This window comes from Muntiacus reevesi, chromosome 1 (genome assembly GCF_963930625.1).
Source record: "Muntiacus reevesi chromosome 1, mMunRee1.1, whole genome shotgun sequence".
Classification (NCBI taxonomy): Eukaryota; Metazoa; Chordata; class Mammalia; order Artiodactyla; family Cervidae; genus Muntiacus; species Muntiacus reevesi.
In genome coordinates this window covers 246,680,960-246,698,983 of record NC_089249.1, presented here as the reverse complement: position 1 = coordinate 246,698,983, position 18,024 = coordinate 246,680,960, and the positions used below count along the sequence as shown (strand labels likewise).

Below are 18,024 nucleotides of genomic sequence, written 5' to 3'. Positions count from 1 at the left end.
TGTTATTGTTCTCTTTTGATATTCAGCATAATGAGATACAGTATTGTAGTGGTTGCTTACCTTTTAGGCTAGACAAAATGTATTTCCAAGTTGTAAGTGAAGATAGAAAGCAAAGAAATGGTGTTAATTAACTTGGAACTGCATACTATTTGCTTTCAGCTGACAGTTTACATGTAGCTCTTTCTTCACCTTTGCTTTTTTCAACTTCCATTAATTCATATATATCTATTTGTCCCTTGAAGTAAGGTTTGTTTATTTTGTATAGACTAATTAAAAAAAATTTTTTAAGTATAACTTGACTTTATTGTGTTCTAAATACTTAATATTGTATGCAGAATTTATAGAAGCTTGACTTACACTTTCATATGCCATGCCTGAAGGAAAGAGTGACACTTGAGCTCACCTCTGTCTTTTCACAATTAATCCAAAGTAACAATAACAAACCTTAAATGGCATTTACTATATATTAAGTTATTTAATCTTCTCAACTTAGATTTTTAAAAAAGTAAGGCACAGGGAGCTTGCCTGGCTGTCCAGTGGTTAAGACTCTGCGCTTCCACTGCAGGGGCACAGGTTCAATCCAAAGGTAAGGCACAGAGAAGATTAAGTAGGGCCATACAGCCAGTTAGGGACAGAGTCCATTCTCTTAAATATTTCAGTCTATTAATTAATCTATTAATTTTTATATTATTAAATACATTAAATTCTTAAACTTACTATACTTTGAAGCATAGTGATAGTTATTGTTCCTTTTTAAAAAAATATTAGCATGAGTTCCCCTCGTAAGACTTGCCCCACTTTTTAACTTAAATAGATTGAACAGTTCCATTTGAAATGAGCAGTTTTCTAAGGTTATGATATCATAGCTCCCTGTAGTCTCTGTATTGTAAGTGGAAGCATGGCCAAATGGGTGAGAACTTCTTACAGAAATTTACTAGTCCTACTCTTAATTTCCTTGCGTTTTTGTTTCATTTTTTAATGAATTTGGGATTTTATTTCCGTGAGATGGTATAAATCATAGCTTGTTCCAAATAATGAATGAACCCTCCCAGCAAAAAGGTTTAACCAGTTTAGCGTTTTGTTCTTGTTTTGAGGGAAGCTCAGGCTAGTTCGTGTTAATTTAGGTAGAAACATAGTTGATATGCATGCTTAGGTTGAAAGAAAGTTTTGGTTTCTGTCATTTCTTGGTGTCACCTTAGACCTGCCAGTGGCCAGAGATGGATTTTACTTTATATCTGGAAGTTTTTATTTTTTCTTTGCCACCTTGTTAAGTAACACTCATGGAATATTCATGAGAAAAAATAACGTCCAGATGGAGATGGTACCTACAGATGCTAATTTGGATGGACACAGATCAGCTCTAATTTGTTTCAGTTGGTAGATTGTTACATTTGTTCTGAGCATTTCAGAAACTTTCTTACCCTTATCATTCTTTCTTTCTCAGTAACAACAACAAGTGGGAATGGAGACTTTGGTGACTGGAGTGCCTTCAACCAAGCCCCATCAGTCCCTGTTGCTGCCGGTAGCGAGCTCTTCGGCAGTGCCTCACAGCCAGCTGTAGAGCTTGTCAGTAGCTCACAACCAGCTTTAGGCCCACCTCCAGCTGCCTCAAATTCTTCAGACCTGTTTGATCTTATGGGCTCATCGCAGGCAACCATGACATCTTCCCAGAGCATGAATTTCTCCATGATGAGCACCAACAGTGTAGGGCTGGGTTTGCCCATGTCAAGATCACAGGTAAGTGACTTGCCTCCCTTGGGAATCGTAATTCATCATTTTTGAAGTGCTGCGACTAATCTAATGGAAGATGAGCATAAAACAGAAAAATAAGCATGGGATACATAGATTACTTTTGTACATTGCATTTACCTTGTGCCCTTTCCCCTGGAATAGTCATTTGGTTCTCCAGGGCAAGGCTTTCTCACCCATCTGGCTGTCCATGCAAAGCCACGTGTGATGCCTTGCACAGAGTAGGCATTTGCTGAAAATTTTATTGAGCAAATAATTGGTATTTAATAGTTTAAAAAAGTTTTCAAGAAGAAGGAATAGAGATATATTGCTAATACAGAAGATTATTCTCTACAATAATGTTCTTCCCTATTCTGGGCCTCCTATACATTATATAATGTTTAAATAGGCTTTCAACTCTCATAAAGAAAAACAACTGAATAGGAACTTTTTAATCCACTTCTAAAAATTAAATCTAAACCACCTAATACTCATTTAGAATTAAAACAAGTGCATATTTGTCTGAGTTGTACCAGGAACTTGCTATTTTTGACTCAGGCTATTCAGAATATTTGCTTATGATGCTAATTATTCACATGAATGTGTAGATTATCTTCTTCGGGGTGTTAGGATGAAGGAAGAGATGGAAGAAACAGAAAGGTGACTGATCTGTATAACAGATATTAGACCTACTATTAAAAACAAAGGACATAAAAGCCATACCAGTACCATTAAAATGAATTGAACAAGCCCAAGCTAGTTTATTCTTTTTAGCGTTTCTTTCGTACGGTCTCATCATAAAGCCAGTCTACTTATTTACAATCTTAATTGCATCTGTGTTGTGATTCTTTGCATTGGTCCATTTAAAATTATTCCTCCTACTCCTATTTCTTTCCCCTTTTCTGTCCTTGTTGCAGTTATTCTGGTAGTAATTACCAAGTACCTCTGCTTCTTTTTCCTGAATTTCTCCTCCTGAATTGGTCCATATTATAGCAAGTTCCACTAGTGTTGCTCACTTTAGGCAATAGAAATGTACATGGAGCAAGGATATATCAGTTGGGTTTTCTGGAGTATAATTTGCTGTGTTGATGGTTTTGCTTTTTTTTTTTTTTTTTTTTTTAGCATGAGAACTTATACCCTGAATTCCATTTTGTAAGAATAAATTTCCACTTGTATATTTCCTTAAAGTTGTACCAACCTGAAGTTAGTAGTTACCTTGAGATGGTGGCTTCTAGACTTGGGGTGATGGGAGGATAATTGTTAATGTAAATATCTTAGTTTTTTCTCCAAATATGATTTGAACTTCAGGAGGAATATTATGGGAGGCTAGTGGTACAGGAAGGGTATTGAAGACCTTAATATAGAACATTAAAAGTTTCAGAAGTTTATTACAAAGTCTAGTATATATCAGTATTTGGAGTTACTGTGATTAAATTGCCATTTGATAACCTTTATAGATAAAGATACTTAATTTTTAGAGCATTTTTCTATTTTCCAGCCTTTGCAAAATGTTAGCACAGTGCTGCAGAAGCCTAATCCTCTCTATAATCAGAATACAGATATGGTCCAGAAGTCAGTCAGCAAAACCCTGCCCTCTACTTGGTCTGACCCCAGTGTAAACATCAGCCTGGACAACTTACTACCTGGTATGCAGCCTTCCAAACCCCAGCAGCCATCACTCAATACCATGATTCAACAACAGAGTAAGTTACTGCAAGACATCCATTTGTTTTTGTACTTGTAATCCTTTGCCCTTATACCAGGACTACTTCAAAACATACTGAAGGCAGCCTTGTGTTCACGTTAAGACTTTTTTCACATATGACCTGGTATCCCTCCTGCCACATTAAATTGCTTTGTATTTTGGTCTTAGCATGATAACCTTTATTGTATGATGGTGAGTTTTGGGAGCCTGATCCCTAAAATTAAAAAATACTGTTTTTAACATAGGCAGATATGTCAAGGAAACAAAACTCATCTGAACTCCATAATCCAGGGATAATCACCATTAATTGATGCTTCTTCACATACCATCTTTGCTAACCACATTTTTAATGTTTGAGAGCATTATGTCTATACTTTATTTCTTGGAGTTCACATTCAACATTAAATTATTGTTTTTTCTATGTTGAATATTCTTAAGAAAGTATGATTTTTGAATCTTTATAGTTATCCATCATATTACTGTGCAGTTCCTCTATTTCCATTGTTTCCAGCTTTCTGCTATAAATAACCACGATTTTGTGTAAATCTTTGTACCTGTGATTTTTTTCCCTTAGTAAGATGTTCTAAAAATAGAGCAAGTCAAAGGATAAAACCTTTTTAAAGGTTTTGCTACACAATAGCTCTTGACAACTTGTTAGGTTGGATTCAATAATAGATTTTATAAGAATGATTTTAAATTGCCTGATGTTTTTCCCCTAGGCCACTCTTACTGTTTCTACATCTTAGGGAAACCAGAGCTGACAGCCACTGAATATTTCTCAAGAGTAATCAATACAAGTTAATTGACAATTGACTTCTCTTATAAAATCACTATGAAGTAATTTTATTGGGGCTTACAAGTATTGATGGTCAAGAAGAAGATTGTATTATTTTTCTGCTCTATAAATCTAAGAATTCAGAATGGTAAAGTTCTTCTGCCTCTCTTCTTCTGTTAGATATGCAACAGCCTATGAATATGATGACCCAAAGTTTCGGAGCTGTAAACCTCAGTTCTCCATCGAACATGCTTCCTGTCCGGCCTCAAACTAATCCTTTGATGGGGGGACCCATGCCTATGAGCATGCCCAATGTGATGACTGGCACCATGGGAATGGCCCCTCTTGGAAATAGTCCAATGATGAACCAGAGCATGATGGGCATGAATATGAACATAGGGATGTCAACTACAGGGATGGGCCTGACAGGCACAATGGGAATGGGCATGCCCAACTTAGCCATGACTTCTGGAACTGTGCAACCCAAGCAAGATGCCTTTGCAAATTTCGCCAACTTTAGCAAATAAGAGAATATAAAGGAACAGATTGAGTGAAGAATTTTTAGCGGTGTAGATAGGTGATGTTGGGATGGAAAATGCTAATCAATTCCCCTTTCTTTTATCAATTAATTAAAATAAACCTACATTAAGAGCCAAAAAGGCTGTTTTATAAAAGTGAAATGTCTAGTATTTTAGATGGCCAGGCAAGGGCACTTCAGATGAGGCAGTCTGAAACATTTTTCCAGTGAGACCACAAATGGGGTAGTGAGATTGTTGAAAGCCTTTATAAATTGAAGAGCCAATTTTAATATCATAATATGTGGGAAGACTAGAATAGGGCTGAATAAACGTGTTTGAATCTCTAATTTTATACTTTTCTTTTCCTGAAGAACTTGATTTTTCTGTCCCTGAATCACCTAGTCACAATTGGGTCTGTTCCTTTTACTACCACTCTTGAGTCCATATATGAAATCATTAAAGTTGGATGATCAGTTTTTTATAAAAATATATATTTTTGTCCAAAAAAGGCATACATATGTGATTATGGCTAAATCAAAGGTAACTGGAATGTATATACTTTTGCTAATGTTCCAACAACACTGCTATTATACTATCCAAATTTTTATTGTAACAAAACCTCTAAACCTCTAAACCTCTTTAAGCAATTGGTGACAGCTATGGGACTTTTCCCATTTCTTCTGCTATAATTATCCTGTGCAGAACTAGAAAAAATATTTTTTTGGGGACTGCTCTATGGTTTCCTTTAAAAGAAAAAAAACCTCCAGTATTTTTGTTTTTAGCAGTCATTATTTACACTTTGCAGTGATTAACTTGGCAAGACTTCCCTTCCATGTTTATCCCTGTAGCCACCGAGTAATAGTCAGGAACAGTCAAAAGAGAAAAATATTTATTTTTTTTGGTGTCTTTTAAAAAAAATTGAAAAGGTGAAAATTCATTAAGACCTTAAATATAAATGTAAGAACTCAACAATGTTGGCTTTTAGATTTTATACAGTATTGTTTTGTTTTGGTTTTGAGTGTATATAATATGGCATTAGCAATATGGTTCCAATAGAGGCAAGTTAAATATCTATATTATTAAAGGAGACCTGTAGCAGTCAAAGATTTTATTGATTTAATGCAAATAAAGGAAATTAATTAAAATGTTTTTGTTTTCTTGCTGTAATTCTGCATTAAGCTCACATGAAAATCATGATTCTAGAGTTTGGAATGCAAAATTGTTTCACCCTCAAGCTGGGAATATTTTTTAAAATGAATACTATAATATAGGTATCAAATTATTACCTCCCCACTTTGTGTTGAAATTTTTTAAATTAAATTGATGAAACTTTGTTTCCATTGTATTCATAAAGTTCTGTTATACATAACATTAAAATGTTCATTAAAATCAATGTTGAACTGATTTTTCTTTCATTATGTTAGACATTTGAGACCGTTTGGGGAAAAAATAATTATAATTTGGGTAAAGTAATTTTTATAAATAATTTAAAATTATTTAATGACTTCTCTATTCCTTCCTATCAGACTCTACTGTTAGGAATTAAAAATGAAGCAGCAAAGATACCCTGACCCGCTCCATTTTTGCTAATGTTCCATCTACAACATTTCTAATTAGGCAGAAATTCATGTACTTCTGCTAAGCAGTAATGAAAAGTGATTCATTTGCTGAATAAGAGATGAGAGAGTGTAATTAGCTGACTGTGGTTTTTAATCTTTCAACAATTCAATGTGTTTAAATTAGTTTCAAAGAATAGGAGCTTTCAAGTGCTGTTACTTCAGAGCAATCAAACCGGGCTCTGGGAGCAGCATGGAGAGTATCTTCACTGATATTTGAAATCTGTAATCATGAATTTTTTCTTTAAATCGAGAAGTATAGCATCACCTTCTCAAATATATGCGGTTCTTAAAAGAAATAGCTTGTTTCTAAACTTTTGTGTTTAAAATTTTTTTTAATAAAACTGAGATTTATCTCAAGCATTTTCTGTACTATGGCTTCTTCCAGTGTTGTATTTCTGAAGACAGAAGTGAGCCCCTACCTCAGTTATTACTGTGTCAACATACAGTTTGCTGTTTTACTAGTAGTTTTTGTTTCAGAGCCCATGAAAGGAAAATAAAACTTGCTTCATTGGGGTTCCATTCAGTTTATTTTTATTTATCAATTTATCTCTGAATATCTGCTCAATATTTGGGGGAGTGAAGGAGAATTCGTTCTTGTTTTTGCAGTTTACATACACTTGTGTGACTGCCGTTCCAGATTCACTTTTTTCCCTCCTCAGAGTTTTTTGCTTCTCTGCTGTGATCTTCAGGAACCACAATGTATACAGTGTTCTTGTACAGTACTTTGGACGTTTACTTTTTTTAAATTTTAATAAATTGCCTGAGTGATATCCATAATGATATTGGTTAGGGGCTAGTCACTAATAAATTGAGGCCTATAGTTCCTTATATTTTGGAGGGAAGGGTTAGTACTTTTTTTCCTCAAATATTTATGAAATAGTGAAATAAAGCTAACTGTCCTGAGCACAGAACATACTTTAACAGTGAATAGATTTCTGGAACAAACTGGCTTTGTATGCTCTCCTAGGAGACAGCACTGCATTGTAGAAAGAGCATGGGCTTGGAAGCAGATCTAATCCTATTTCAACCTCTCACTTTCTGTGTGACACCTTGATCAATTCATCTGACTTTTCTGGGCCCTCATAGTTTTTTCTAAAATGAACTTAAAATTGGACAGTGTTGAGTAATTAAATGGTGAGATCAGCAGCACTGACATATATACTATAAATGTTTGTTCTCTGCATCTTGTTTTTATTATTTAAATGTGCTTAAATGTCAGGAACTTCCTATGCGCCAGTCACTGTGCCAACCATTTCACCAAATGTCATTTTAACCTATATGTCAAACTCCAAAACTTCATTTTCCTAGAATATGAGTGTAGTTAAGGAAACAGCACCCCACTCCAGTATTCTTGGAGAATGCCATGGACAGAGGAACCTGGCAGGCTACAGTCCATGGGGTTACAAAGAGTCGGACACAGCTGAGCAACTAACACTTCCACTTTTCAAGAAAGCATGAGAAGGACTTCCCCTGCTGGCACAGTGGATAGAATCTGCCTGCCAATGCAGGGGACAACAGTTCAGTCCCTGGCCTGGGAGGATTCTACATGCCAGGGAGCGACTAGATTGGTACCGCACAGTTCCTAGGCCTGCACTCAAGCACAGAAGCTTCAATTACTGAGCCTGTGTGCTGCAGCTATGGAAACCCACGCTTGAGCCTATGCTCAACGAGAAGCCACCTCAGTGAAAAGCCGACATAGAACAACGAAGATCCAGTACAACCAAAAATAAAAATTAAAACCTGAGAGACCAAGTTGATTTCTAATTGAGGATTTTCCTATTTGCTTGCATTTAATTCTTTTTAACTAGAAAATTGTAGATGAGCTGTTTTGTTAATGTATTGACTCCTACTTACTGCATTAGTGCAGATGTGATGGAGAGAAGTATGAAAGTGAGCTCTTAATTTGCCACACAAATAACCCTCGTTAGAATGTTCACAGCTTTTAGAAGCAACAGAGATCTCAACTTTTCTACTATTTGCAATTTTGTTTACTAAGATCTTAACTATTCTTCCAACATCCAGAGAAGCAATCTGATATAAAGACTTAAAGCATAGAAGAATTTTATGTGTACTTTTACCTCATTATCACTTTAATTCTTAAGTGTCTTCCTCCTATTACAGTGGCAACCTTGCTAATGCACTGTTTTCATAGACATAAGTAACTCCTGGCACCCTGTCACACTGCTCTGGCTTACCCCAGTAGGTGGGGAATCAGCATGCAGCCAATTCAAATGTTTATAGCTTCCCAGGGACTTGGGATGGATTTGAAAGTTCTGATGGGCAAACATAATTCAATAAAGTGTCATTACATTAAATAATGGAGTTCTGGACTATGGAACGTTACATTTCCATTTGATTTTCTTAACTGTCCATCTTGCATCTATTCTTTATATGCTCCAAGGACATTCTTTTTGAGATAAAAGTGCTTACAGTTGGTGTATAGAGTAGCTTGACCTCAGGACACCTTTAATGCCATTAATTAATGAAGACCCCAAAGAGCTTTTGTTTATGTGGGTCATATCTAATGATATTAACTATACTTGAAATAAAAAGGAGAAACTTGAGGGGCTTTGCTGGTGGCACAGTAAGAATCCACCTGCCAATGCAGGGGGCATGTGTTCCATCCCTGGTCTGGGAAGATCCCACATGCTCTGGAGCAATTAAGCCCCTGAGTCACAACTACTGAGCCTGCGCTCTAGAGCCCATGAGCCACAACTATGGAAGCCCGCATGCCCTAGAGCCCACACAGCGCAACTACTGAGCCCACAAAACCCCTGCTCTGCTCTGCCGCAAAAACCCCTGCTCTGCAACAAGAGAAGCCAACAGTGAGAAGTCTGCACACCTCAACAAAGAGTAGCCCCCAGGCACCAAGCTAGAGAAAGCCCACACGCAGCTATGAAGACCCAGCTGAGCCAAAAATAAATACAAATAAAATATTTCTTAAAAACATTTTAAAAAACTGAGAAACCTTTAAAAATATCAATTGGTTTCACAGTAACAAGCCCATTATCTGCCAAATTACACTTTTATTGAAAAATATGTTTTTCAAAATAGAATTTGTGGGAAGAGTGGCATTGTTTTACATTTCTCTTTATTACCTGGCTTAGTGAAACTCAGCTGGATTCTCTTACGTGTTTCTGCGATCAGTCTGTTACGCCATGTTGATTTGGTGGAAATACATGAAAAAAATCCAGCCTCAGGAATAAGTGGTTGGAAAAGGTGGAACCTCATAGGTCCCCTGAATGGGTCTCAGGGCTTTCCAGTGGTCCTCTGGCCACACTTGGGGAACTGCTGCTATCTGTTGAGAATTAATAGGTATTTCCTGGTAACTATGTATCCATTTACTTCATTTATTCTAAGGTGATCTGCTTGAGGTACAAAGAATTTAGTTTTGCCTTTCACTTTAGTCACAAGTAAAATGCCTGTCATGAAATTGCTCTCTGGACCCTGAATATAAAAATTGGTGACCAGAGCTTTTGCTCAGATTTTGAGATTATTTCTTCTGATACATAGTTTATATTTACTAGCTTCTTATAATTATGAAGAAGTAAGTTTCTTACCCACCCTATGTTTTTCAGGAAAGCTTAGACTGAGAGACTGAGTGTTGAGTGCTTAGTGAATTATGAAACTTTTGAGCCTCCTTTCAAGGTTCAACCATCCTTTGAGAAGAAAGAGTAAAATGGTCTGAAGGTCTCTGAGTTGATCTTTTGTGTCTGGTAATTTATAAACCAGTTTTATTGGACTGTATTTTCTAAAACGTAGCTAAAGTATTAGGTAGTAGACTGTGTTCAAGTATTCCTAGATTTTTTTTCATGATATTTCACTTACTCATTAAAAATTAAAGAAAACAATCCCAAAACAGTCATGATAGAATTGTAGAAAGTCCAAACCCACCCAGCTGGGAAACAAGACTGCGATATGGTAATGAGCCACTTAACCAGAGAACGACTACCCACATTTTCTTCCATGTGTTTATTCATGCAGAGATCTAAAGAATAATGAGAGGGAGGCAGCCCTATGAACTACGCATGTGAAAACTCCAAGTAGACAAGTAACATTAGAAGTTTAGAAGGGTGTATCTAGAGCTCCATATAAAAGGAGAGGGATTGGGGAGATAAGCAAGGACATGGTGACAGTAGGTGCTTTGGGCCATCTACCTATCAAGTTATCTATGACATTTTTCACAGAACTAGAAAAAATAATCCTAAAATTCATATGGAACCACAAAAGACCCAGAATTGCCAAAGCAATCCTGAAGAAAAAGAACAAAGCAGGAGGCATAACGTTCCCAGACTTCAGACTACTCAAAACTACAGTAATCAAAACAACATGATATTGACAGGAAAATAGACATATGGATCAATGGAACAGAATAGAGAGCCCACAAATAAACCTATATACCTACCGTCAATTGATCTTCAACAAACAAGGCAATAGGAAAAAGTCTCTTTGGCAAGTAGTGTTGGGGAAGCTGGACAGACACATGTAAATCAATGAATTTAGAGCACACCCTCTCACCACACACAAAAACAAACTCAAAATGGCTTAAAGACTTAAACATAAGAAGAGAACACAGGCAAAATATTCTCTGACATTAACAACACCAATATTTTCTTCGGTCAATCTCCCAAGGCAAGGCAACAGAAAAACAAACAAAAATGGGACCTAATCAAACTTGCAAGGTTTTCAGCAGCAAGGTAAACCATAAGCAAAACAAAAAGAGAACCTACAGAATGGGAGAAAATATTTGCAAGTGATGTTGACAGATAAGGGCTTAATTTTAAAAATATACAAACAGCTCATACAACTCAACAACAAAAAAAACAACCAATATATAAAAAAAAAAAAGAAAACAACCAATATAAAAATGGGCAGAAGACCTAAATAGACATTTCTCCAGAGAAGAAATACAGATGGCCAAGAGACTCATGAAAAGATGCTCAACATGGCTAATTATTAGAGAAATGCAAACCAAAACTATGATGTGAGGTGGTAACCTCACACTGATCAGAATGGCTGCCATTAAAACCTCTACAAATAACAAATGCTGGCAAGGGTATGAAGATAAGTGAACCCTCCTACACTGTTGGTGGGAAGGTAAGTTGGTGCAGTCACTGTGAAAAACAGTACGGAGGTTCCTCAGAAAACTAAAAATAGAATTACCATATGATCCAGCAATCCCACTCCTGGGCATATATCTGGACAAATATATAATTCAAAAAGATATACACACCCTGATGTTCATAACAGCACTATTCACAACAGCCAAGATATGGATATCCATCAACAGATGAATGGGTAAAGAAGATGTGGTATATATAAATATATGTGTATATATATTTATACACACATATATATATAATGGAATACCACTCAGCCATAAAAAGGAATGAAACAATTTTATTTGCAGCAACATGGATGCAACTAAAGATTATCATACTAAGTGAAGTTAGTCAGAAAGAGAAAGACAAATACCATATGATATGTGGAATCTAAAATATGACATAAATGAACCTTTCCATGAAGCAGAAACAGAATCACAGAGAACAGAATGGTGGTTGCCAAGAGGGAGGGGGTGGGATAGAGCGGGAGGTTGGAGTTGTCAGACGTAAACTTTTATATGTAGAATGGATAAACAACAAGGTCCTAGCACAGAGAACTATATTCAATAGTCTAGTCTAGTATTAGTCGCACAGTCGTGTCCGACTGTTTGCAACCCCATGGACTGTAGCCCGCCAGGCTCCTCTGTCCATGGATTTCGCCAGGCAACAAAACTGGAGTGGGTTGCCATTCCCTTCACGGGATCTTCCTGACTCAGGGACTGATCCCTGGTCTCCCGCTATTCTATCATAAACCATAATGGAAAAGAACATATATATATTTTTTAAATGTTCAGTTCAATTCAATCACTCAGTCATATCCGTATAACTGAATCAATTTGCTATACAGCAGTAAATTAACTATACCTCAATTTTAAAAAGTCACAAATCCCTCCCTTTAAAAATGTACACTTTATAATCTTTTAATAATCTATGCTAAAGCATTTGAAAGTTTTAAAAAATAATTGGTGCTTTGAGGGCTGAAGTAAGTAAGTACTTTACTTTCCTCAAAAGTTCCTCAGAGGCAACTATGACCACCAGAGATAGTGTATTCTGAAGCCCTAGCCTGTTTTCATTGCCATGGTTGTCACAGGGTTCACTTTATTTATTTTTAAATTTTTCATTGGAGTATAGTTGTTTTACAATGTTGTGTTAGCTTCTGATGTACAGCAAAGTCAATCAGTTATACATATACATATATCTATTCTTTTCTAGATTATTTTCCCATATAAGTCATTACATAGTATCATAGGGCTCACTTTAAAAACCTGAGTGGCAAATTGCATGGCAATAGTTTGATACTTATTGTTGAATCAGAAATACATTAATAGTGAATTTATATGTGAAAGATATGGATTTTGGTATCTCAGGGGCATTTACAAAGACCAGCTGAGTATTTCAAATAGTCATAACCTGTATTTGCATATTAGTTTACAGAATGGCTTCATAGTCATTTCCTTCTTGATACTCATAATAGCCCTAAGCTAAGAAGGTAAAACAGTTATTATCTCCTTGTTAAAGATGAGGAAACAGGCTCCAAGAGAGCAAAACTGTGACTGAAACCACATCTCCTAGGATAGGTTTTTGGAATCTAAATCCAATTTTATTACACTATCCCACATTACTCCTCTATTAATATTTCAGACCTTTTAATCTAAAGACTGTCATATCCTACAGAGATACTATCGGTTTTTCTTATATATCCCTGATCTCTGACCACATTGGGCCAGATGCCATATGTAGTAGACAGCTAGTAAATGGTTATTAACAGCTAGTAAATGGTTGTTAACTACTATGTTTTTTAAGTAAGCACTGAAATCTATTTACATTTTCTAAAGATTACCAGCAGGATATAAGCCACAGAGAAAATAAAAACTAATCTCTTCTAAAGAGTAAAACCTTCACTTCTTTTGTAGAAATAGTGATATAACTTGTGTAGGACCTTAACCAAACCTCAAAGGCAGGAAATCCCAATAGCTTTGGAATAGCATAACACAAAGGCTCCTCAAGGGATAGGAAGAGATATAAAGAACAAGCCATAGTACAGTTGGATGGCCTTGGATTACTTGTTTAGGGAATCCATTTCCAAAAAGAGCACTGCAATGTTTTCTAAAGATTATGTGCTCTTGGCAGTTTTTAATTAACTCCTGTGATCCTTGCATTTGAGAAATAGAATTGAGATGCTCAGTCACCAAATAAAAGTAGAAATGGATTTTCTAGATTTAAGGTGCTCTTAAGGGACTATCTGAATTGACATCTATAGGACAGGATTTTTACAGGGCATTTGGAGACATTCAGGGGCCAAGATGCCAGAGTAGAAAGACCCTGGAGGGGGAAGCAAGATGGCCGAGGAGTAGGTGGATGTGGAACACATCTCTTTCCACGGATGCATCAGAAATATATCTTCAGATGCAGAAGATCTTGCAGAGCACCAGCTGAGTATTGGCAGGAGTCCTTGACCACCGGAAAGGATTATATAGATCCATGTAAAATTTAGTAAGATGAAGGAAAGAAGAGAAAAGGAGGAAGAGAGTGAGTGGGACCAGACCGGACACAGCTCCACCCACCAGCAGACAGTCTGTCTAAAGACTTTCCAAGCCCACAGCCACCTCCAGACCTGCCCCCTAGACACACTGCTGCCCACTAGAGGACTGAGACTCAGTTCCACCCAACAGTGGCCAGGCACCAGCCCTGCCCTCCAGGAAGCCTGCACTAGCCTCTGGATCAGCCTCACCCACCAGGGGGCAGACACCAGGCACAATAAAACCACAATCCCATAGCCTGCAGACCCAGTCCACCCAGAGCAGGCCAGACCCTGCCCTGGGACCAGCTGGTCTCTGGCCCTGTCCACTAGCAGGCCAACAAAAAGCTTCAGGACACCCCAGACCCCATACCCAAATGTGTGCCAGGAACCAGCCCCCCACCCCCACCTCATCCCACCCTCAGTGATCTGACACTAGCTCTGGGACCCCCGAGCCCTGCAGCCAGACTCATGGACCCAGCTCTGCCTGCCAACAGTAGTCTGGCACTAGCTCACCTGTGGGTGAGCAACAGCCCTAGAGTCTTCTTCTGAACCCTGTCTTCACCCACCAGTGAGTTAGCACTAGCCCCAGGGCCTCCTAGGGTTTAAAAGTCAGCCGCCTAGTGACCAGACCCTTCTAGCCAGCAGCAACCACACAAAGCAGGGCCCGGCAACCAACCAGGTGAGGGGCCAGCCAAGCCTACCAGACTACCCACATGGTCAGTCGCCATATAGAAGGTCCCACACATCCCTCTTAGACAGAACCTCTAGAGCATTTAGCTTGGGTGACCAGAGGGGAGTGCACTGCTGGGATGCATAAGACACTTCCTACAGAGGACCACTTTTCCAAGGTCAAGAAACATAACTAACCACAGACATAAATAAAACAAAGAGCAACTCAGACAAAATGAGGTGACAAAGGAATATGTTCCAGGTGAAAGAACAAGAAAAAATCCCAGAAGAACTAAGTGAAGTGGAGATAGGCAATCTACCTGAGAAAGAGTTCAGAGAAATGATCTAAAAATGATCAAATAATTCAGAAGAAGAACGGATGCACAAAGAAGTTTTTAACAAAAAGTTAGAAAATACTTTTTAAAAGCCCAGAGATGAAGAATATGATAACTGAAAGGAAAACTACACTAGAAAGATGTAACAGTAGAGTAAATGACACAGAGAAATGAATCAACAAGCTGGAAGACAGAGTAGTGGACATCACTGCTGCTGATCAGAAAAAAGTAAAAATGAAAAGAAATGAGAACAGTTTAAGAAACGTCTGGGACAACATCAAGTACACTAATATTCATATCATAGGGGTCCCAAAAAGAGAAGAGATAAAGGGTCTAAGAAGATATTTGAAGACATAATAGCTAAAAACATCCATAACTTGGGAAAGGAAATGGTCACCCAAGTCTAGGAAGCGAAGAGTCCCACATAGAATTAACCCAAAATGGAACACTACACGACACATCGTAATCAAAATGACAAAAATTATATATTAAAAGCAGCAAGGGAGAAGCAGCAAATAACACACAAGGGAACCCCCATAAGGCTATCAGCTGATTTTTCAACAGAAATTCTGTAGTCCAGCCAGAGTGGTACAATGTTTGAAGTGATGAAGGGTGAAAAGCTGAGAACCAAGAATACTTTACCCAGCAATGTTTTCTTTCAGAATTGATGGAGAAATCAAAAGATTTACAGATAAGCAAAAGCTAAAAGAGTTCAGCACCACCAAACTAGTTTTACAACAAATTTTAAAGAAACTTCTCTAGGCAAAAAAGAAAATACCACAACTAGAAATGAGAAAATTACAAAATGAAAAGGCTCACTAGTACAGGTGAACATACAGTAAAGGTAGGAAATCATCCATTCACCAAGCTAAGTAGGGAGATTACGAGACAAAAGTAGTAAAACATATACTATATATAGTAAAATATATATACTATACTATATATAGTAAAATATATATACTATACTATATATATATAGTATATATATATACTATATATAATACTACTATATAGTAGTAAAATATATACTATATATAGTAAAATATACAAAATATAGTAAAATATACAAAAGTAGTAAAATATATACAAATATATTTGTATATATAAATGTACAAATAAATAAATAAAAATATATTTATACAAATATATATATAATACAAATAAATATATACAAATATATTTGTATATATAAAATATACAAAATATAGTAAAATATACAAAAGTAGTAAAATATATACTATATATAGTAAAATATATATACTATACTATATATATATATACTATATATACTGTATATAATACTACTATATAGTAGTAAAATATATCCACAATAAGCAGCTAAGGGATATATAAAACAATTAGATGTAAAATATGGCATCAAAAACAGTAAATGTGAAAGGAGGAGAGTACAAATGCAGGGTTTTTAAATGCATTTGAAATTAAGAGATCAACAACTTAACACAATCATAGATAGATAGATAGATATGGCACAGTCTCTCTCCCTATATATATAGACTGCTATAAAGGGCTTTAGAAATACTTGGCAATTTGAAAATCCTAGTTTGCTTGCCAGTAATTGAACTATCTTACTTTTGACAGAAAAAAATAGGAGCTTCAATGAAAGCGTAAGTGCGGCATGTTACACAAAGACCCATTTTTCAAGTCATATTTTATAGGAAAGTGATAAGGTTAGATAAAAGAAATATTAACGTAACTTTAATTTAGTAGGCTTATCAGTGTTGTCCTTTGGACCTAATTAAACAAAGGAAAGGATACTGCAGTTGAAATTTTTCAGTTATTAGGAACGTTTCACTTACTATTAACTTCTCCCACATGGAAAAGTATGTATGTATTATCTCCACACGTAAAATATTTGCCTATATATATTTACTATTATATAATAAAGATTGGCTCTTAAATGCTGTCTCTTCTCCAAATTTTTAGATATCCCAAGAGCTCTCAAATTTGAATGATAAAAAGGGTGCCATAAGGTATCGCTTTAGTAATTAACTAGTTCTTTAATAAGGCCTCAATTACTTTGTTTCATGATAAGGAAAAAAAAAAAATGTTCCAAGACAGAGTTACATTCGACATCTGGGAACCTCCTAACAGCTGGCTACCTAATGAATATGCATCTGCTTAAGAGGCTGTAGACCATTAATAAACCAATAGATGTAAAGCAGAAACAATCTTTGTCAGCTTCAAATGAGATTGGATGCAATGTGCTGTGAAGTGTCACTGTCACATTGAATCGAGTTTGGGAGGTTAACAATCCACTGTTAGCTACTCATGTCTTTGTAGCTCTATACTCACGCTAACAGTCTCTCCAAACTAGTGGCCACACTTAAGTACTACTTCTTTCTCCTGAGCGCCTGATTTGAGGCTTACAATGTCTATGCTTCAAAAACGTCTTCCATTGTGTTCTACTGAACCACACATTTGCCAAGACTCGTAAAGCAAAGGGGTCTTGGGCTTTCCTGGTGGCTCAGTGGTGAAGAACCCACCTGCCAGTACAGGAGACACAGGTTTGACCCCTGGTCCAGGAGGATCTCACATGCTCAACTAAGCCCCTGCACCACAACCCTGAGCCTGTTCCCTAAAGCCCGGGAACCATGACTACAGAGCCTACATACCAGCAACTACAGAAGCCCGCATGCCCATGTTCTGCAACAAGAAACAACTAGGGGCTAGAGAGTAGCCCCTGCTCGCTACAACTAGAGAAAGGCCCACACAGCAATGGAGACCCAGCACAGCCAAAAACAAACAAAATTAAACAAGGAAGGGCAGGGAAAGCCTTTGCTTTTCCAGATGGGAAAGGCAGGAAATAACAGGCTCAAGTTGATACAAGATGGACTTCAAGTGAATTAGAAACTATTTAGAATGGAAATGCTATGTCTCTGCAGGTAACTTGGGAACTGCTGGATCTCTCAAAGGCATCCCTCACTCCCCATGCAGGTAGGAGTCAGATATTGATAACCAATCTAAATGAGCCCCTCAAGTAAGTGGTGCACCCATCCAATAGTTGTGTGATCAGGACCACACTTCCCTAGTT

At 36.9% G+C, this 18,024-nt stretch overlaps 1 protein-coding gene across 2 annotated transcripts in view; it reads left to right on the top strand.

Moving 5' to 3' along the window:
• The window catches only part of CLINT1 (clathrin interactor 1), a 56,730-nt gene extending 50,671 nt beyond the window's left edge, over window positions 1-6,059 (top strand). Inside the window, exons 10-12 of one of the 2 annotated variants that reach the window (XM_065919002.1) lie at window positions 1,445-1,737; window positions 3,281-3,431; window positions 4,389-6,059. In XM_065919002.1, the coding sequence (XP_065775074.1) occupies window positions 1,445-1,737; window positions 3,281-3,431; window positions 4,389-4,735 (791 nt within the window). In that variant the 3' untranslated portion in view covers window positions 4,736-6,059. Of the gene's footprint in view, window positions 1-1,444; window positions 1,738-3,226; window positions 3,432-4,388 lie in introns of both variants that reach the window. The other variant, XM_065919001.1, reaches the window with a different exon arrangement.
• The last annotated feature ends 11,965 nt before the right edge of the window (window positions 6,060-18,024 follow it).